The sequence below is a fragment of the Solea solea genome, chromosome 15, assembly GCF_958295425.1.
Source record: "Solea solea chromosome 15, fSolSol10.1, whole genome shotgun sequence".
Classification (NCBI taxonomy): domain Eukaryota; kingdom Metazoa; phylum Chordata; class Actinopteri; order Pleuronectiformes; family Soleidae; genus Solea; species Solea solea.
This window is the reverse complement of record NC_081148.1, coordinates 19,450,009-19,472,416: the sequence shown is the minus strand read 5'-3', so window position 1 is coordinate 19,472,416 and position 22,408 is coordinate 19,450,009. Positions and strand designations below refer to the sequence as shown.

The window sequence follows — 22,408 nt, the reverse complement described above, 5'->3', positions numbered from 1 at the left end:
ACGAACAAAATATTATATACTGCTGGACCATATACATATTGATTTACTTATTTTTTTTATATAGGCAATATCTTATGTTTGTTTGCAATTATAACACCTCATAATTCATTTAATAATTGCTTAATATTGTTTGTGCTATGTTCTTACCTTGTGCTATTGGACCACATGGAGGGTGTGAGGGTTGATGATTTTAAATGAACTTAGCTTTGTGTATTCAAAGTGAATTACTGAATACCTATGACTCAGATAACCAATATCTCCTAAGCAGTTTTTTTTTCTTTTTCCACAATTTTAACTTTTTTTTTTTTTTTCTTTCTACTCTTTGTACTCACAGTACGACAAGTACCCTCGTTTGTCCATAATCTCTTCACAGAAGAGCCACATATCTTCAATCTGGTAAAAAATAAATTTAAAAGGCTCAAGAATTAATTCTTTCTCTTCCTCATTCAGATCCATCGTGTCAAACAGCTTTCCCATTTCCTGCGCAGCCTCCTCAGTTTGGGTGCTGTTCATGTTCAAAATCTGAGGCATCTCCACTCTGGCTGCAAACAAGTGTTGATGTCGTAATAAGTAAAACAAAATTATATAAAAATGATATGATATAACTCAGTTTTCTTGGTCTTTGAGTAGGAAAATGGCACATTTAAGTGAGCACTATCATACGATAACAACGCTGAAAACTACCCAAAAGTCCAAAACCCGATTCTTTCAAATTAATATAACTTTACAGGACAATATATAGTGTGCTACATAACGTTCTAGTGAATAAAGACGGTTTCTGTTTCTTCGTATGACGCAAAGTTGTTGTCACTTGACTGTTACTCACCTCGTCGTCTTCACACTTCACATGGGGAATGAAAAATACGTGCTTCAAGTATGCTCGCTTTTATTTTGAATGTATGCTTCCGGTATGCTCGCTTTTATTTTGAAAGGCTTCGAATCAACTTCCGGTCCTGACAGTGCAGGAGACCTCACAGTGCAGGTCTGCAACGAAGGGTCCCGACAGTGCAGGTCTGCAGCTAGACCCCTCTCAACTTTTCTGTGGGCTAAAAGTGGTTTTGTGTTAGAAGTGTTAGAGTTAAAACTAAGTGGAAATGTATAAAGAAGAATACAATGCTATAATCATCAAAAAGGTGGACAGTGACTGTCATCATACTTTTATAGCGGACTTTAGAGGTTATGCCATTTTAGGATTTGCTTGCAAGTCACTAAATTAAGTACTTACACTGCCATTATAGCTGTGGTGTGATGATTAATGTTACTCAGTATTAGTATTCAGGTATTTCAACACGACTGCCATCATTTGTGAAATCACATGCCGACATGTTAAAAATGTATGAGATATGAAAGTCAACTTGTCACTGCGAGCTGTTAAGAATACAAGTCCCTCCCCCTCACACCAAACTCTCACTGACATCTCCAACAAAACCATAAATTAACAAATAAATGTGGTTGACTCATGGCCTTTTCCGCCTGGAAACTGAAGTTTGTCTAACTAGGTCAACCATTCACTCCACGCACCAAGGTCTATAGAAAAAAATCAGCAGTTTTAGATCACAGCACAAAGTAGTTGCTGATCCACGACTGAAAATTATTTTTTGACTTTGGTGTTTGAAATTCCTTACTCAAATTGACCTTAATGACACCAGCTCACTGAAGGAGGCAGCGAGCAGTAGTGGCCAGCAGCTCCAGTCTCTGTGAGCTAAAAATGATGAATTTCTCTATGCACTTTAAAACTTTCCATTTCTGACCAGCATACGATGCAAAAACAGTAAGATAAAGTGGTGAATGTATGCTTAAAATATAATCATCAAACCTCAACTAACCTCTATTTTGATAGTTGATCAACAGGAAGCAGGGTTTCCAGCACATACCTCATCGACATGTCTGTCATATATGACGTTACACAGAACCAGAGGGGCTCAAAACTGCACATCGCAGTGTCACAAAAAAAGAAAGAAACCACAATGCGGCATTTTCATGGTACATGTTTATGTCGACTCCTTCTCTCGCCAGAGCTGAAGGTTTTGTTTTAACAACAACAACATTGTAAAACTACCAAAAAAATGCCATATTTCACGACCACTGCTGCTCACATTAAGCTGAAAGAAGTGTAGAACTGAGGCTTACACGTAGTGATCTATCTTCACAGGACATAAAGGTCGTCTCTGTGAAAGAAAACTACAAACTATGTCGTGCCATAACTATTAGTCCTCACATTTTCTGAAATGATCCTCTTCACCTCAGGTAAGGAGTGGAGAGACAGAGAGGAAGACGGAGGACGGTGCAGAGGGGAGAGCAGCAGACTGCATTTTGAAAGACCAGCCTATTGAAGTGATGAGCATAAAGTGAAAACTATCATTGCTCCTGGCTGGCCCACACACTCCAAGCACCAATTTATTTTTCTTCTATTGCCACCACCACAAACATATTTCTAAATTTGCCCATCTTCATCTTGCTACGGTTCATCTCCATCAACATTTTCCACCAGCTCTCATTTCGCTCAAACAGGCTCGTTCCAATCACTGCTCCAATCTCCCTCCACCCCGTCAATATTTGCCTGGTCAGATCTGCGTCCCTGTACCGACAGCTTTGAGCAAATATTGTTGGTAAGGAGCCATTTCCTTTCCACGAGAAATTGGACTGAATTCAGCTCTCAGAGACGGAGCAGATGGTGGTACTTTCCTGATGACATCTCTTGGCTTTAACAGAAATTCTCCACCACTTGTTCCTAACCCTAACCCCTCCCTCTTTTCACCACACTCCAGGCCTTACAACAAGCTCACTAACCTTTCCCTAAAGTTGGTGTTTCATGAGCTGCCTGCTACTTAATCTATATCTGTGCACACACACACACACACACACACACACACACACACACACACACACACACACACACACTGCTCAGCGCTCAAACAAAAGTTAATTATTGGTATGGTATAACATCATTTTTTTTTTAAACTCTTTCTACAGCATATTTCAGCAATATAATAATCTATTTGAGAGAGCGAGGGAGAAAAAGGAGATAAAACACATCGGCAAGTTAATAATTAAGACATCAAATGTTCGCAGGAAAAGAAAAGTGAAGAATTATGCAAACATCATACTTTGTTCTTCTAAACTGCACAAAGTGCTGCTTTTTATTTGCAGCTCGAGTTTCATTCTGTTTGTTCGGCAGAGTGCAGCAGCTCCCTGTGAGGCCAGCAGCAGCCTATAGTATGTTTGTATTCAGTCTGAGTACGTGGAGCGGTCAATGGGGAGAAAACGCATAAGTTCCTCTGTCACCAGCCGCGACCTCGCTCAGTTCTGTCATCGCATCTTTGTCACGTAGTTTCAGCTTTCACTCGTGTGCCTGGGTATCCTTCTATGCGAGTGTGAAAGAGAGAAAACCTTGTTCCCATGTCCACCTCTGCTCAGACTCAAGTCTGATTCATCTGTTTCATCACAATGTGAGAATAAGTAGAAACAAAAGCAAAGTTTGTCTCATCTCAGTCGGTGGTCTGCTCCAACAGCTTTGGAACTATTGATTAATGGATCCCTGTTTCAAGAGGTTTCACCACAAAACACACAATACAGCAACATATAATAAGTGACACAATCACACGACACAGTGACATCCATAAACATACATACATACATACAAGCTCTCGACGAGGCCGCAACACCCACACAAATTAGTCAGAAGTCGAAATGACGGTGATACAAACAGAGAAAAACTAAGAAGCATAAACAATACAACAAAGAATGAGACAAGAAGACATTTCCAATTAAAAGCAGCTACTTGATGACACTGCATTCTCAAAGTGTGACAACCACCTCAGATTAAAGAGCCAAAACATCCACAACAAACTGATGTCACTTAAACAAGCGAGCAGGGAGCTTTCTCCAGCAAAAGAGAAACAGTGTGTGTGTGTGTGTGTGTGTGTGTGTGTGTGTGTGTGTGTGTGTGGGCATGAGCTCAAAAAAGAAATTGATTTGTTAACCTTAAACGTAATGGAAGTTAGAGAGGTGAGCGCTCTAACATGAGCGTGCTAAAAAATAACTTTAGATTAAGGATGAACCCCAGGTCTCTGACACATGAGTGAGGCAGTGAGATACTAAAACGAAGGGGGAAAAAGAACAATTGGAATACAGTGTTGTGGCAGCAGACATTACACACTATGTTTTCATTTCAGAAAAGCAACAAAAATGATCTGCACCCAATTGAAACAGTAGCTCCATATCAGATGTCCCACCACGAGGGGACTGTATACTGATTAAAAAGACTTAAGAATCCCTTAATCTCCAACATTTAGCAAGGAAATGTCTAAAATCTCAATATTTCAGAGGGGAGTCTGGTGTATTTAGCAACAGCACTGTTGAAAGTCGGTGATCGTGAGCAGGAAGTACTGAACTGAATCTTTTTCATTAACTGATTCTAATGATTCAGTAAATCGAACACATCTGCTTTACAAGTCACTCGTCACTAGTTTGTCACGGCGGTTTCATGCAGCTGTGCTGTGATGACCCCGCCCACTTTGAGGAGGTACTATATTGTAATAGAAAACCAACCAAACCATGTAGAGATGTGCTGTGCTGGGCTGGGACCATGTAGTGGAAAAGCAGCAAAACAACCACAACAACCACAACAACAACCACAACAACCACAACAACCACAACAACAACAACAACCACAACAACCACAACAACAACAACAACAACAACAACTCACATTCACTCCCACACACACACACATACAGAGAGAACATGCAAACTCCATACAGAAAGACCCTTGTTCAGACCGGGTCCCTACACGGGGCATGTGCAGGTGTAAACGGGAAACAGACTCCTTTGCTTAGTTCCAAACAGTACTACTAACAAGAAGCAACAATGGTGAGAAGTATGAAGTGAAAGTCAACTTGAAATCAAGTGTGAACGCCCTCATTTCTATTGACAGCTGAGCGCTAACTTGTGGGCAGCAAACAGTGTCCTTGTTTTCAGTGGCCTCCGTTTCTGCTGCCCTGGAGTTTTCAAACTCACACAGAGTCAGCGGTGTTTTCAAACTTGTGTTGTAGTGGCTCTTAAACACCAGGCAGGCGTGGACAGCTGGCATCTCTGAAGCAGAGTTGATGCATTTGAAATCAGAAATGGAGCCATGTGGGTGTAGCCCCATGTCTCCATTGTGATGACTTGTTCATCTTGTTTTAATAGCCTGATATTTTCATGTTTTACATATAGAGCCATCACAAAGATACAACCCTGACAGAGAGAGGAGGAGAGGAAAGGAAACGCGTGTTCATACATGAGAGCACTCAGAGGAAAGAGTCTGATCGCTGTCAACTCAGGCAGCATGACCCGAGGTAACAGATAACCGGGCAGCCACCAGCCTCTTTGGGCCTGTGTGTGTGTGTGTGTGTGTGTGTGTCGGCTGCTGTGGATACAAATGAACACATCAATCAAAATGACACGAGGTCCGACAGCGAGTATCCACTCCTCCCGCTTTTACAAAGCAGGCATCACCTTCATTTCACAGACGAGACAATTTCTCCGATTCAGGCTGGAGATCTGAGACATACAACGCTCGTTTTGAAATGGAGGACGGCGTCGGTCCTCAGAAAACACATCACTTGGATCCTCACTGAAAGCAGCAAAGCGGGGAAACCACAGCGCATCGCGGCACATGAAACATCTGACAGCTCTGACAGAGGCAAAGCTGAAGCATGTCTGTGGTGAACAACACACATTGTTTCTCCACATTCTGCCTCTGCCACTTCTCTCCTCCTCACAGTAGTCTTATTCAGTCCTTGCTCTGTTTCTACGGTAACGGCACGCTCCCATCTCTCCCACTTCCTTCATGTTTACAAGAGATTTTTTATTTTTATTTAACTTGTCTATTTATTCTTAGTCTTTTTTTTTCCTCCTGTTTCCGTGTGAGGTAGGATGGAAGAAGCAGTTTGTGTAAAAGCACGAGTAATCATTTTTAATCTAGTTTCTAGTATCATCGAGTAATGAGTGGACACTCGTACCATTGACATTTGGTTTTGTCCATTAGGATGCTGGTTGAACTCTGAATTTGTGATTGTAAAAACTGAATCTCGTGGCTAAAATGCCAGTAAAAAATTATTTTTGATCTTTATAAATAGCAGTATTAATAAAGCTCACCTTTTTGGTCGTGAGATACTGTAAGTCTCCTTTAAAACATGTTCCAATTTAAGGCTGCAGACATTTACAAGGGAGTAAACAATGTCACATCTTTACTTTAGTAGGAGTTTGTCAACACTGTCTCTCTTTTTAACATAACACGCCGATTTTTCCTTGCGGTAAAGTATAATTGCAGGTAAAAGACAGGTAACGCTAAAGGCAGAATATTTGATGCTTGTGACCGTCTCTGTTGTGCAAGGAAGTGAAACAATAAAACGTGTGTGTTTGTGCTACTGCAATGCTTTCAGTTCTTTCATTTTTAATACAGCTGCACACTGCAGATTTTTTAAGTCTACTTTAACTTTGTCAAACACACACACACACACACAGTAGATAAATGTCCTTTTACAGAAGTAATGACCATGTGACTGCTTGCACAAACGGCACAAATTGGAAGTTCGATCGGAGGACTCAGCTTATACACGGGCAACATTTAACTTAAAATACATCTAGACATGCAGACTACTGCCTCTCTTTCTCTTTTCTTTACAGTATAAAACATGTGAGAGGTAATGGTGTGGAAATTCTGAGATAGTTGGGTGTGACACCAACGTTTACGGCAGTTGCTGCACACATTCTCCTGCCAATTATGTAAAGCTAATCTCTGGGTAGAGTCCTGTGAGCTCATGTGAGCAACTCCAGATAAGTGCGTGGATGGTGTGTCCTCAAGCCAGATGCCACTCCCTCACCTGGAAACTCCCAAGATTCTCCTGCTGTTATGAACACAACTCACTCAGAAAATGCAGACTCACTTCTTCATGCAGCCATGTTTGACAACAGTTTGAGTAAATAAAGAGTAATAAAGATTTACTGAGATACTAGAAGAGAGCTCTGCTAAGGGATTACAACAATGTACTGGTTGATGTGTCCAAAGCTCTTCTTCATTAACAGGTACAGAGCCAAAGCCTGAACGGCAGCTTCTCATAACAAAAGAAAACGCTAGTACGAGTCGACTGAGGTGCTAATCTCACCATATGTGCACTGCAGGTCATGGCAGCCACATTTACGGTATGAGCAAGTGAAGTGAAGAAGCCTGCAGGTGTTTGCCCATTCACCCAGACATCCAGACAAAGAACATAACAAAGAAAGAAAGAGTTCACAGCGTGCTCACAACAGTAAACCCATCGGCAGTGACATTAAGAACGCTAATCTTCAGTGGAGGATAATTTGGGGGGGATTAAAAAACAAGGAGGTGGTGGGAGGAGGGAGACGGAGACCGATCAAGACATTGGCAGAATCAGAATCAGAGGAGAAGAAAAAAAAAGATAATCGTCTCATCATTTTTACCAGAGAGGTTGATGAAATACATTTTCCTGGGAACAACTGGGAATCATGTGCACACAGTGTAGTATTGACTTATACTAAAGCAGCTTCTCAGCTGCACCTGTGCAGGGACTTGGACACTGCAGTTACACTGATAGTCCGACTCCTTGTGGATCAGTATTTTCCAGTGTTTAAAATGGTGCAGTGTGTCAAATTTAGCACTATTCATTGGTGAAGTTGTCGCACACAGCGAATATCCTATGACATAACCTACGTAACCTTCAGTAATGAAAACAATCAGGTGATTGTACATTAAAATCAATTATTTAACCTTCAAATTCTGCCAAATTTCACTAAGATGTTATACAGTGGCCCTGTAAAACCAACAAACGCTCTCTTTTGAATGTAAACATCATTAACTGGAGTATGTTTCCTGGGCTCCTCTGCAGCTAGACTTAAAGATCCAGTTAGTAAAATTCAGGTCAGACAGGGCGACGCAAGCGGTTTTGTTTGCTTGTTTTCAAACAAGAGCCTCGTTGTTTCATCAGGCTCATATAACTCATGTGCAGCTTGAAAATTGATATTAAAAAAAAAGTGTGTTCCCATCATTTATTTAGTATTCCGATGAATGAAAACTTCATGAAGCCTGCTTCCCAGTATCTTTCACTGAATGCACAAAAGACCAGAGAACAAACGAGTCCTCTACTGTAGGGCTTCTGTTATACAACTGGGATGGGTGGCTCTATATGAAGTATATCAAGCAGCCATTGTGTGTCGCGCTGCACAGAACCCGACAACAGGCTGCAGCGAGTGGAAAACATCTGCAGTGTGTGTCCACAGGAGGATGAAGTTGGGCACTGTGGGAGAGAGCGGAGAACTTCGAACCCCTTATCTGACTGGCTGGCGATGAATGTTCAGGGGTTGTGTCAGGAGCAGGAGTCAAGTCAGCATGTCACAGGCAATTAAATCACAGCCCGAGACACTCTGCGGGCACACCTGACGAAGAACAGACGAGTGTCGGAAAGCTTTGGATGGAGCACCGAGCGGCAGTGTTTCAAAAAGAGAGAGCGGAGCGGCAAATTAAGCATTTCATGCGGTGATTTCATGTCTCCTCATCTCTGCCAGTCTGCATGACTGTGTCTGCTTATCTGCGAGCTCTTGTGTCTCTGCACTACAGTCACTCCAACAGAGACATTCACAATCTGAGTGATGTGCCTTGGTGACTCTGAGGGAGGGGAAAAAAAAAATTAAATTTGTTCCCTTAAATGTATTCTGTATTCTGACAAAATTGGAGTCTTTCACAGCTGAGAGCTTTTGAGTTCAGGCGCACTTTCTGTTCCTGCAGCGCGCGAAAGCCTCAACACATTTTCATAGGTTAGTGAGTTAAAAGCTGTGCATCTCTCTAATAAGGTTATAAAACATCCCCACATACTACGTAGATCATGGGGTCATAAGTTGCACATTACCGTCTGTGTTTATTTGTAGCTGTGTTTATGTCTCTGTGTGTGTTTTTGTTACCTTTTCAAGAACATCTTTGGTATAAACACTCATGTGCATGTTAAAAGTCAGATTTTAGTGAGACTAAGACAATAATTTGGTTTCTTAATGTCATGTAAACACGTTTAAAATCAAGTTTCTCTTAGTTGGACTAACATCTATACGCTTAGTCGGACTAGAGTTGGACTTAAGAGTTCTGCTCTTGCACCTAAATTTCACCTATTTAAAGTCACCTATTTAATTTAAAGTCCGATTTTAGTCTGACTAAGAGAACAATTTGGTTTTCTTAATTTCATGCCAAAAACATGTCTTGTTTGGACTAACATACCTGAATAATGTGATTCATAGTCTGATTACTCCTGCGTTTATAGGCTTAGGAGGACTGGAGTCACACATAGCGTTCTGTGCATGCAACACAATTTTAAAAGTAGAAGGTGACAATGTATAAACTGCAGAACTGTTACCGCAAATCGTACGGCGGCGGTGTCTTTCTTTGGACAACACAACAACCACAAGAGCCGTGCTCCATCTAATTTGTATCACGATGAACATGCACAGCAGGTACGAAACATACAGAACCACAGCACGATGCATCTCACGTCCATCTCGCCGTTCACCTTTTGTTTTTCTGTGGCGTAAAAGGTCAACAGGAAACGGATTCGATACGCAATAGCATGGAGGCGGAGTCAGACATACCGCCAATAAATCAATTTTCTCCTCCGCATGTATACTCGAGCTCGGCAAGTTGTCCGATTGATTGCCCGTCTTAGCCGGACTATGGCCTTAGCTTGATTAAATTGCACATGTAAAACATACTGACAGTCCTCATGTGGACCTAAGCCTGGTGCTAATGAGGCAGAACCTCATTTCTGAGGCTGTGGTTATTAAAGTTAGGATTAAGACATGAATTGTAGGGCTGCACAATTACATGCATTTCTGTGTGTATGTTTGAGTGTGCGTGGGTGAAGACAGTGAAAAGTGATGAGGTAAGGGGTTAATTAAAAGATATTGTCTCCTGCAAATGCCTCTCCGTGTTAATAGCTGCTCTTCTGAAACCCAAGAGCTGACGTGATAACACAAAGAAAGGAACGTGCCGCCTCACACCAGAGACAAAGCTAAATCTTTTCCCCCCTCAGTATCATACAACATCGTGACATGTCGCTGCGGAGGGGACTAATTATTTTCCTGCTCTATTTTCAGCTGCTGCACAGGTCAAGTTCAATCTCATACTGTATGTAAAACTGAATACATAACAGACTGTAACTGCTATGGAAAGAGAATAAAATAACCCATAAAGCCATCACAGGAGCTAATGAAGCGTTATCTTTAACAACGTCCTTCTTCACAGCAGTCACGGCCCTAAAAGGCCCGGTGGTCACGTTGCCTCTTCCACATTTAATTCTGGTTTTTTTTTAGCACCACAACTTCAAGTGGCTCAGCACAGCATGGTCCTCTGGGGGGGACTCCTACTAACAACACCAGCTCCTGGCATATGTGAGCATGTGAGCGTGTGAGTGTGTGTGTACCTGAGAGCTGAGTGCACATTCCAGTTATGTGTGTACCTCAGAAAGAGCAACAACAACAACAGCAGCAGCTTTACAGCCGGCAGTAAACACACCCTGGTAGTGAATCATCCGAGTTTGTGCCAAAACCGGGAGTCCCTTTATCATGTTGTCAAGGCGTTTAAGTCATTTATCAAGCGCGCAGATGTGACTGAGAACCCCTTTTCACCGTTTTGACGTTAATTGCTCTTAATTATGTCTGAAAAAGGCAACAGATCCTTCAAACACTGACTTGAAATCCATGAAATCAACTCAACTATAAAGCCCTCGAAGAGTGAGAGCACCGAGACAAAACATTCACTCTTTAAACATCGCCTGTTCTTCAGTCGGCAGTGACAGTATTTTCTGTATATCAGCATCTTAACATGATATTTACCGAGTTGGTGACATCCCTCTGAATTCCTTGGGGGGGGTGGGGGGGGATTTGTATAAAAGGGTTAGTTTGCTGACACACAACATTCATACTTTTAAGAACACTGCTGCCAGAAGAGAGAGAATGTCATTTTGCTTGTTGTGTTATCTTCTCTTTCCAGCCTCTGCTTTACAGACACACCGAGGCAGAATGTCTCAGGCTGAACGCAGGCGCGCGTGAGTCACAGAAACATCATTTTAAAGAATTTTTTATCATTTTCTTGCCTTTATTTTTGATGAACAAGGCAAAACGGGGTGAAAGTAGGAAGAACTGACACACAGTGAATGGTCCGACTGCACATGTTGAAGGCCCCACAACCATTTGGGTTTTGAGTTGTCCTGGAAAAAGGACAAAAATCTGTGTTTCTGTTTCGGTGTATATTTCTGACTCAATGTGACCACCTGGAGTTAACTCCTACACTCTCACAACATGTCAATATTACATTTCCTGATAATTCATCATTTTATGCATTGCACGCCCAGCCCCAATGCTTTCTGGGTAATTATCTTGGTATTTCCATTTGCTCGCCTCTGGGCAGCCAAATCTGGAGGGGAATGATTTTGGACAGTTTAGATCCACCAACTGTTAGGGGGATACTGGACGTGTCCCTGCCACAAGGCAGAGAAACACATTTTCTAAATTACAATTAAAGATCTAATATGTAACCATTACTGCATTTAAGTATCTAAAAATGACTATTGGTCGTGCTCTGCTCTCTCTCCCACAGTCGTGTCCTTGTATTATATCTTGGTAATGTAACATTAGACTAATGTTATATACTGTATATTTTTGAGGAGTGTTCCAACATGAGCCAAAAATGTTTAATGTTTTCAACACCGTTTGGTCGCCATCTGCTTTACCCGTCTCTGAGATGACTATGGGGACTAACAAAACTTTGACTGAATTTAATGAGCAGCAGAACAGCTTTCATACACTCTACACTACTACATACTGTCTAATGACTCTCCTGTATATTATATAGTGCTTAGTGCCACCTGCATGACTTCCATTTAATTGCGTGTCTATCGGAAAGTGCATAGCAAATACAGACAGCCTTCCCTTCCAGTGCAGACTCTCTTCCACAAACACCAGAGGGAGGAAGGAAACCTTCAGTACTGCTAGTGTTGTCTTTGTTTTTGTATTTTAATGTGTTTACTTTAAACTTACTGTAGGCCTTGTTTACACTGCAGCCCAAATCAGATTTTTAAGCAGATCCAGATTCATCGAGTTAGCTTTTTTGGCAGTCTGGACAGCTAAAAAAAAAACCCACATGAGATCCAATTTTTCCAAAGCGGATTCAAACCACATACAGAGGTGGTTTTGAATGTGATTCTGATCAGATTTCTACAGATCTGTTTCAATCTGAATGTCATAGTCGCTCCGATAGGATTCAAAGTGTCAAAGTGTCAGCTACCGCCGATTACGTTAAAACATTAAGCGTCCAGGGTTTTTTCCAGAATAAAAGTGTGTTAAACAAGCGACACAGTGAAAGACAACAGTTTAAATATCAGATGAATTTGGGACAGAAACAGATTTCTAGGTTTAGACCTTTCCTGGGGCGTGGCCTAACTATACAATCCATGTGCACTAGACTAGACAATGTCAATATGGACACAGGTCAGATCACTTGCAATATATAAATGTGAGTTGGTCAGGAAGATCAGATTCTGATATGCTAACAAATCAACAACAATTCGAATGACTCCATGCTGCTTCATGACTTCTTTTGTTATTGTTTAAATGAAAAAAGAATCAAAATAACAACACACATGACTTCTCATTTATTCTGTAAGTCACGACTGTGAAGAAAGTCAACAATCGAACATCTACCAGAGTTTAACTAAACCGTTTCTGGGCTCTTCACAATGCAAAAAAACACAGTTTAAGTGGGTGGATATCCAGTATAAACATCAAAGAACAAACTCAAGTTATGTCACCCTAGTAGAAGCGCTTTGATTCATCAGCAAAGACAGACACATTAAACAGACCTTGTACAGCCTGAAGGCTGGACCTTTTTTTTTTGGTCGGTCAGTGTTTGATGTCTCACAGATGCTCCATCAGGACACATGAGCTCTGTGGCTTTTTATTAAACATCTGAACATCAGCGCAGAGACACGGAGTCTTCCATGCTCTGTCCTTGACTTGGACACACACTCATTGAAGGACAAAGCTTTTAGCACTGTGGACTTTCATGAAAAATACAACATGCAACATCAAGAGGGCGGATATCAAGTATCACGGTCTGCAGAACAGCACGTGCGCAGCCTCATGCAATATTAGACTGTGGTCGATAGAATACAAGCACAGGCGCAGCAGCCCTGTTTGTATGTGAATAAGAAAAGCTACAGCTGTGTGCACTGAAGCTTTGCTATGTAAATTATTTTCAGTAAATAACAGCTTTCTTTGGGACAATTTCTGGCATACAAAGAATTCAGACTTTTTTCTCAGAATTCTCACTTTAATCTCAGAATTCATGCTGTTTTGTGGCCCTAATACTCTTCCATATTTGAATTATGTTCCATTTTCTATATATTATTTATTATTGTCCTTTTTGTTTTACTAGTCTATGTAAAATGAAGTCTGAATTAGAAAAAAAAAGAAAGCAAAACATGGGAGGAAGTTTGGGTTTGGGCAGCAACTATCGACATTTTCTGACATTTTTGACTAAATTGAAGAGAAAAAAAATAATCATTAGCTGCAGCCCTTCTGCAGATGAGGTGAATAACCTGCAAACACCAACAGCTCACTCAGTACTTATTTGCCAGATGCACCATATGACTAATACAGTAAATATCACAGTTTTATTTTTAGTATTTTAGTTTTGGTTTTTTTGGGGGCTTTTCTCTTTACCCATCTGCCAGCCTGAGCCAGGCTGTTTCATTTTTTGTCAACTCATGCATAATCCATTCGCTGCACACCTTATCAAAAACCCCAGACTCAAACAAAATCTGACCGCATTATTTGCTTAAGCTGTGAACTGTCAAGGAATTTCAATATTTTTTTCTCCCCACCCCTTTTTCCTCTCCAGTTCTTTTTAAAATCATATTTCTCAAACAACACATTTATCTACACCCAAATACCACAGCAGGTGAACGCAGGAGTGCGCACGAGCAACACAGTCAAAGAGGATTTCAGGGAAGACAAATAAAACCTGAGCGGGCCTCGAGGAGCGGAGCCAGTGAGGGGCAAGCAACAGTTAAAAGATGTGCTGCTCTTTTAAAGAATCATCTGACTGACTGTGAATTCTAAGTAGAGGAAAGTTCTGCTGCTTCGAGCGACTAAAAGAGCAGTTGTGCTGTCGAGGGGGTCAGATGGGCCTGTGTTCTGTGACGAATCTTCAGGAAGAGACACATATACACATCCATGTCCCTCAAGCTGATCAGCATTCAAAGAAAACACTGTTCTCCCTCTCTTCTTGTCCTCTCTGATTCTCCCCTCTGCTGATAATCCCAGAGAGAGAGAGAAACAGGATCCATTGATGTTATTCCTTAGGGGCTAAAAATACAGATTCAGAGCCAGAGTGTTGATGACCAGGGAAATGCAGAGTTACGTTTTTAGAGACCAAATTCTTCCCAGGATATAATGCGGTTTCATTATTATTCCCCAGCTGACTGAGATAACCTTGCTATGACTGCTCTCAGAGTCTCAGCCCTTTAATCCTGTTAAGCGTGCACTGCAGTAACTGTCCAAAAAAACACTGTATTAAAAAAATTAAGTCACACCTTTATTCAACAACACACTAGGAAAAATGAATCCATGTTCATTTTCACTTGTGTAGTGAAAGAAAAAGGCCTGATTTTAAGTTTCACAATGAGCACAGGGCCAGTTAGGCGAGGAACTGAATCATCAGAGGGAGTGTGTGTGTGTGTGTGTGTGTGTGTGTGTGTGTGTGTTGGTACAAGTTAAGATAAATACAACAGTGCCAAATTCCAGCTCGAGTGTCCTATCACTTGTACAACACAAGGGGGCTGAAACATAGGGAGCTTATTCTGTGGCTTCACTCAAAAACAAGGTGTTTCATTTTCATTGTTCGCATACAGATTTCAAAATGCCAATTACCAGTTCAATTTCAATAATAAAAAAAAAAATATATTATATAGTATTATAGCACCATTGACAGGAACATGTCCACAATGAGAATTATTCTCTCAATCATCGTCTACCGCTGTATCCTCCACATGAGGGTCGTGCAGAGCTGGAGCCAATCTCAGCTGACATAGGAATAAAGGAATAAAGCAGTGTTTCTCACTCCTGTTCCTCAGGGATTCCTGCTCTGCATGATTCAGGTGTGTTGGAGATTAGATGTTGGGCAACATCTAATCTTGTTTTAAATCTGTTACACAATACTGTCCACAATACTTGACTTTAAAACATCAACATGCTGCAACTTAAATCATAATTATTTTACCCAAATGGTTTAGCCCATGTCTCATATGATCATACGGTTCATATGATATGCCGCAGACTGTTAGCAAAAGTGTTTGACGGGGGACGGTTTTCACTGCTGCACTACACATGCCAAGGGACTAGCTGAAGTAGTAACAAATTGTATGTAGTTACACACAGAAGAAGAGAAGAAGAAAAAAAATGCACATGGTGTGCAAAGGCCTTTAATGCTATTTTAAAAAGAATTCTACTAAAAAAAAATATGTAGCTCATAAAAAACTCTACACCAATTCACAAAACACCATGAATAAATTTACCACCATGAAGAGCTGACCAAATAACTGCAAAACTAGATGGCCCACAGGCAGTTTTAGGTGCAAATGGAAAAGCAGACCAGATATTGACCAACCTCATTAGAGCCAAAAGCTCTGCTCAGAAATGGAGAAACGCCGTTGCGTAGACTTTATAGAGATGTGTCGGACTAACACCCCTGGCATTCAAATAATAAAAATAATAATAATAATAATAATAATAACAACAACAACAACTCCCTGATTGTTTTCTGATGAATGTCTACAGGGCCAAAGGAATAGCTTTCTCTCCCTGCAAAACATGGGACCCTTTTAGAGTTTAATTTAGAGTAAAAACAACCAGTCTTCAGTGCATTCAGCGGGATCTTTTTTCTTATGCTGTTAAACTCTCTTTCAATACAATGCCTCAATTAAATTAAAGGGGGGGGGGTTGATATTTAAATCTAGTTAAATCTCAGTAACAGTAAGGAGAGAAAAATGTGTACACTATAGAACCATGGGATGAAACTGCCACATAATCCTCAACCGTGTCCTAATCGGAAAAGCAGTTTTAACTGGTCACATACCTGCTTGTCCTTGTCCTTAGCTTTCCCACTGCCCGAGACCCGCGATGAGGTGACATCACGGGGGATGACAGAGATTTGGTGCAGTGGCATGTTCATCCCAGCAGAGCCAACCGGGGACGCTCACACACACAATTCCTGTCCCGTTGCCAAAGCAAAGGGCATGATGGTTTTCAACTGCAACACTTTGACCCCCACCGTCCTGCCGGGGACACACAGAGGACACAAGGAGATTAGCTACAAAGAAACATGTCAAGTAGAAATAATAAAATAAAATATATCCTCCAAATGAACACCAAATGATTTGTGCATTGTTTGAGTGGCCTGTGTTTCTTTTTTTATTTCAGGTGCCTGAGCAGCAGCTTCATATTCTGATTAATCATTTTTAAACAGTTCTACTACGCCGAGTTTGTAATGAATAACAGAAAACCAAGCATGAAGGTGGAGGAGCGTTTGAAAAGTGCTTAAACAAAGGCAGAACTGAACTCACAGAAAATCCCAAGTGCATTTCGGTTCATTTTCATTCACGGATTTAAAAACCAGACTTGTGTACTCACATTGGCACAGTTGACCTAACAGTGCAGTCTATTGTCAAACCACAGGGGACGTTTTTCCACACACGTTTTAGTTTGTCTCAGCAAAGCACCATCACGCGGTGTAATAAATCACCAGAGATGGTCCGAACGTGGGCCAAAATCCTGCTTTTTTTTCCCCCCACAAAGACCTGAAATTCAGGACCATAAATTAAGGCTAAACAATTGAATGTTTTCAATTAGAACTCGCAGTTAGAAACACCGCTATTGGCAAATCACAAAGACTATGATTTAGGATAGACTTTATGGAGCATGTCTGACCCAGAGTGTCAATGAAAGATCAGATCCTACAATTTTCTTTTGTAATAAATACATATTAGAAACAAGTTTTCATCTTTGCATTAGAATAAAGTGTAGTTAATATTCTGATGGTATCTCATGAGGTAATGCACCATCGAGTTTTAAAGCTATAAACACAGTGATCACTGACAAGAAGCTTCACGAACGCGATATCTGTCAACATTTTGTGATTAGATATTTAAATGGTTCAACCCCCACCATGGACTCCACAAAAAGGCAGCAGAGTGGTATGACAGACAACAATAACAGCTGCAGCTATTCCGTATGGAGCAATGAAGTAACACAAAAGGGTTTTTACTCTTATTTCAGTTAATGCAACCATCTGTACTGCCACTGACAGCATTAAAACGCCTCTTCGGCACGAGGCTGCTTCATATGTGTACGTGCTTTTGCAGGCTGGGGCCTCGCCCATCGAGCTCTGCAGCATAAAAATGACAAGATTATTAAACCAAAAAAAAAACAAAAAAGCAAGGAGACAGTGGGAAGGTCAGACAAATGCCAGTAATAAGAAACCAGCATTGATCAGGGCAGGGTGAGTGTGTAGGGGTGGAGGTGGAGGCGGGGGTGGTGTTTCAGTGATAATGCCACACAGATTCACACAGAGGAGAGGAGTCTTAGAAACAGACCAGCAAACCTGGAGCTGCTCCTTCAGTCCAACACTGCCCTGTCTGAAAAGCATTCATCAAGATGGAGAGGTGATTACACTGGTACGACCTCACTAACTCCCATAGTCACAACACACTTGGTAGACCTCAGCTTGGTGCAAGTGAATGGTAGAGAATCACAATTCAGGGGAGACACACAATTTATACACAACACCAGGTTTCTGGGTGTGCACCTAACAGAGTAACTCTTCTGGGCCAACAACATCACCTCACTGGGCAGGAAAGCTCAGCAGCGCCTCGAAGAGCCACAGCCACAGTACCCGTCATGTGCTCCTTCTACAGGGAAACCATCCTGACCATGTGCATCACACTGTGGATGAGAGACTGCACCACCTCCAATAGGAAAAGCCCTGGAACGTGTTGTGAAAGCAGCAGAGAGGATCATCGGTGGCCCCCACTCCCGTCCCCTCCTTCCAGGACATTTGCAACACCCGCCTGGCCTGCAAAGCACTCGGCATTGTGAGCGACCCCACCAACCCCTCACACAACTACTTCAGTCTCCTGCCATCCTGGTGGTGCCTCCAGGAATGCACCACCAGTCTGTCACCATGATATCCCTAACCATCGCCTCAACAACACATGCTGCTTCATTTTTTGCCCTATATGTATATAAGTAAAACAGTTTCATTCACTTCTTGTTTTTCATTCTTTGGGAATAATTAATTAAAATAGGCTTTGGAACTGCAGTACAATTGCTACGGCCGCATATTCATAACCGACACATGTTTAGCTCATCTGAAAATGTATAATATGCAACAATTTGGCGTTAAAATGTCTAATGTGACATCACTGAGTAGTACATCAACATTAGCCAAACTTTTCCAACACTCCAATCAGCTGAAAAACTATATTTCTATTCAAGGAAATAAATCGATTTGGTCACCATGACGACGTCAGGAGCAAAAAACCCAGAAGACACATCAGAATGAGGAAGTAAATATGCAGTACGTATAGTTAGTATGTGTTTATTTGTCACTAATGAACCACAGCAACTCATTGCTATTGTCAAAACTCTACCAATAAATTCATGCTGCTTCCTGGTATTAATCAAACAAGCTATGCCGTTGAATTTGACGTCAGCACTTGTCCAAGTGTACAAGGACTAATGTGGAATTGATTAATTGACTGGAGTGTGTGTCCCCTCCACTATATTAGGTGATACATTCCCACTCAGCTTGTAAGTAGTATTGGTACAGTTTTTGGTTTAGCTTCTGGCTAGTTTAGCTTACGGCTAATTTAGCTTCCGGCTAGTTGTCAGTGCCATTCCGAGCTTAGCATAAATTCGGTCTCTTTCTTGGTCCAAAAAATATACCTGCCATCATTTTTTTGTTGCGGTTGTCTCATTCCTCAGTTTAATCGGCTTCTTCTTTAAATTCCAGCTTTAAGCCGGGGGATGGGAGCTGTAGCGCTTGCACAAGATTACCATGTTCACATGTATTTAAATAAAAGTCCGGTTTCAGACTCACAATAATTCTTTTTTTTTTTTTAATCAATATTTGTGTTACAGCAGCATTGTAGTATTTAAGTCACTTATATGCATGTAATCAGAAAAATAAATACATTAAATAAAATATAAAACAGCTATGGCTACAAAGAAATTTATTTATTGTATTTTTGGTCATTTAATCCCTTTTCGTTATTGGATCCGCATCACCAGACATCACATGACGTGGCTGTGAGCTCCAGCTGATAAAAACAGGTCACTTCAAGGGGCAAAGGTGCACTCGGTGTCATATTTTGAATGTGAAAATAACAAGCTACAGAAAATGTGCACGAGTTGGGACACAAAGTCGTCCACCAGAGGGGATGATTATTTGATACCATTACAGCCCCTGTTTCTTCTCAGCCACAGATGTTTGTAGTAACAGCAAAGCAGTCGCTCTCACGTCATTCCCCGAGCTCTGATACGAGGTAAATAAGATGGAGAACCAAAATAAATCGAGCCGATCTGTGCCGTATGTTTGCACACTACACTTTACGAAATGTTTCTACGACGGTCGCATTGGAACAACAAACGGCATCCATCACTGTGGCCACAACACAGACTGCCGCTGCACCCGCCAGCTCATTACTGCACACCCAAAGTACAGCCACTGCAGTAAGATTCTTCACTCCTTTCTTAATTGGTGTTGTGTTTCAAGCTTTAGGTCTCTGTTGGACTGAGAGGTTGCACTAATGGGGCAGGATATGTGCTGGACAGCCATGTGTGATTTATACGATCACCACAATAACATCTTCAGTGTCGTGCAATTCAGTGTGAAAAACATATCATTTAATCCTTTCTGCATTGCACAACTTTGAAGGCATTACTCCAAAAACACCAAGGCACCAAACACTATGTTTATCGTTAAGGCTTCTTTAAGAAAAGTAACCAAACCGACTTTTCCATAAATAATTAAATTATCAAGAACAACTGTGAACCTTTCCTCCTGTAAATAACCTGCATGCTAATGTGTGTGAGGAATGGCTTGAGATACTGATGTTACAGAATGGAAAGCGCATTTTTGACTGACCCTAACATCGTCAAAGGGCTGTTAGGGAGTTGAGAATTGGCTTTTAAAGTTCAGGTGTAAATTAGGTTTGAGAGGTTTGAAGACTGACTTCTGGGAGTGCACCATCTATCCTTGACCTTAGTGTAAAGGTTCCTTCTCAGTCGCTCCATTCTTCCAAGAAACATACAGTCGTCTGGCGTAACTGAGTTGCCAATAGTCAGGTGCAGAGATGCCCCTTTGTACAGCATTCACTCATAGACTTAATGCATTCTCTAGCCACTTACCCTAACCTTAACCATCATAACTAAATGCCTAACACTTAACCTAACATAAACCCAATCCTAAAACAAGGTCTTAACCCCCAAAAAGCTCCTTAAAGCTGCGAGGACCAGACAAAATGTCCTCACAAAGACAAATCTGAATCAAACGTGTGTATTTGAATATTTAATAACTGATCTAATACTTTGTCAGCTACTTTGAGGTATTGTAGGACATTTTATTTTAGAACAAGTTTGGACTGACTCTACGGCTAAATAATAACGCAACATTATCATTTACTGACCATTTTTTAAACAGTGTTGTGCTGAAATCGTGATATCATACTTATCTCGGTGACATTATAAATGATTCTGAGCACTGGGCAATAAAAAACTGATTTTTCTTGAAGATTAGGTTTTTCAAAACATAATCCAAGCAGGTGCTCTCAGTGGAGACAAGGCAAAAGAAGAAAAATATTACCGTGGCTCCTATTATCCCTCTGAAGTCCATTTATTTCAAAGACAGACAATTTAGCTCTTCTCTCCAGCTCCTTAGCTCTCTGCTCCTGCCGGAGGAAAATCACAACCCTGTCTGGTCTACGTTCTGCTCCGCTGAACTCTGCTGTTATTCCGTTTGCCAAGAGGCCCGTCTGTGTCCCTGCTGTCAAACCAGAGCTGAGATATGGCTGAGAGCCCGTTCTTCACTTCTGATGTGCAACCAGGCAGAAAAACTAGGTGGTGTATCAATCAGTCCCAACATTACTGTACTACTGCTACAGTCTATAGCTAAAGAGGCATCTTCCCTGAAGGGACTGGACCTACAGCGCTGATTTAGATGCATACATTAGAATAGACTGCAATATCTTACTGTATTGTCAGGTACTCATGCAGTGGTTATCATTTCACTGAGTGGGCTGTAGAAATGTGCTGTCACAGCCGAGGACAAAATTATATAGGAATTTTATTTAACGCCGTTTCAGAAAGAGAAGCTGCTGCAAATCCGCCAGCAAATTATGTGCATTTTCCAAGGAGATCATTTTCTTTACTGTATTGCTTAAAATTAATTATTGCATTGACATAAAAATGAAAAATGTCAGTCAGCTGTGTAAAAATACCATCCAATCATAGTAAACGTCCAAACAAATTAATAGGATCGTGATGCATGAATCGCACAGCCATCTGCCCCCCCTCCCCCCATGCACGTACACGCTCAGAAGACAACACCACAGACCACAGTAAAGGTACCAACAACAGGTGTTGGTCGAAACGAAAGACGTTTTTTGGGAAACGCTACTGCCAAGAAAAAGGCTGATGCAGAGCGATCCAAGAGCAGAGTGAACATCGGTGCTGCGTTTGAACGGTGGCGACAACTGAAAGCCCAGAAAGGGCTGCAAAGTGATGCCATGGTGGCGCTGTTTCGACTGGACCGGTAGGTTCACTTTATGTATTTTGAGAGTATTTGTAAAAAAGACCGAAAAGTACCGAAAAGTTACCGATGCTGCGCAGAGCTCGGGAATCTGCGTTCATTGCGCGTTCCTGTGCTCTGGATGACAAATCTCGTCCGTCTGATGCGTCCTTAGCGCACACGGTTTGGAGACCTTGTACTCATCGCAGGCCTAGGTGACGTAGATATTTTAAACTCCCCGTTTGTAGGATTTAGTAGCATCTAGGGATACGGATGAGTATTGCAGCTAATTGCATACCATGTAATATACAGCAGCTCTTAAGTTTAGGCGATACTAAATTAATGAAAACATACATATCTACCGTGGCTCTTTAAGCTGATATTACAGCTATGGAGAACATCATTTGCAAACTTAAAATTGCTTTTTCCTGAACAATGTGTTTTAAGTGTTCATTTAGCCGCTGCAGAATAAAACTTAAAACATGCAATTTCTCGCTATAATCGCTGTTCCCGTGATGGATG

General features: G+C 41.3%; 1 protein-coding gene across 2 annotated transcripts in view; it reads right to left on the bottom strand.

The window, feature by feature from the left end:
* Positions 1-22,408, bottom strand: part of marchf8 (membrane-associated ring finger (C3HC4) 8) — a 90,478-nt gene that overhangs the window by 53,914 nt on the left and 14,156 nt on the right. For both annotated transcript variants that reach the window (XM_058651121.1, XM_058651120.1), the window contains exon 2: positions 16,178-16,376. In XM_058651121.1, coding sequence (XP_058507104.1) covers positions 16,178-16,273 — 96 coding nt within the window. In that variant the 5' untranslated portion in view covers positions 16,274-16,376. The remainder of the gene's footprint in view (positions 1-16,177; positions 16,377-22,408) is intronic.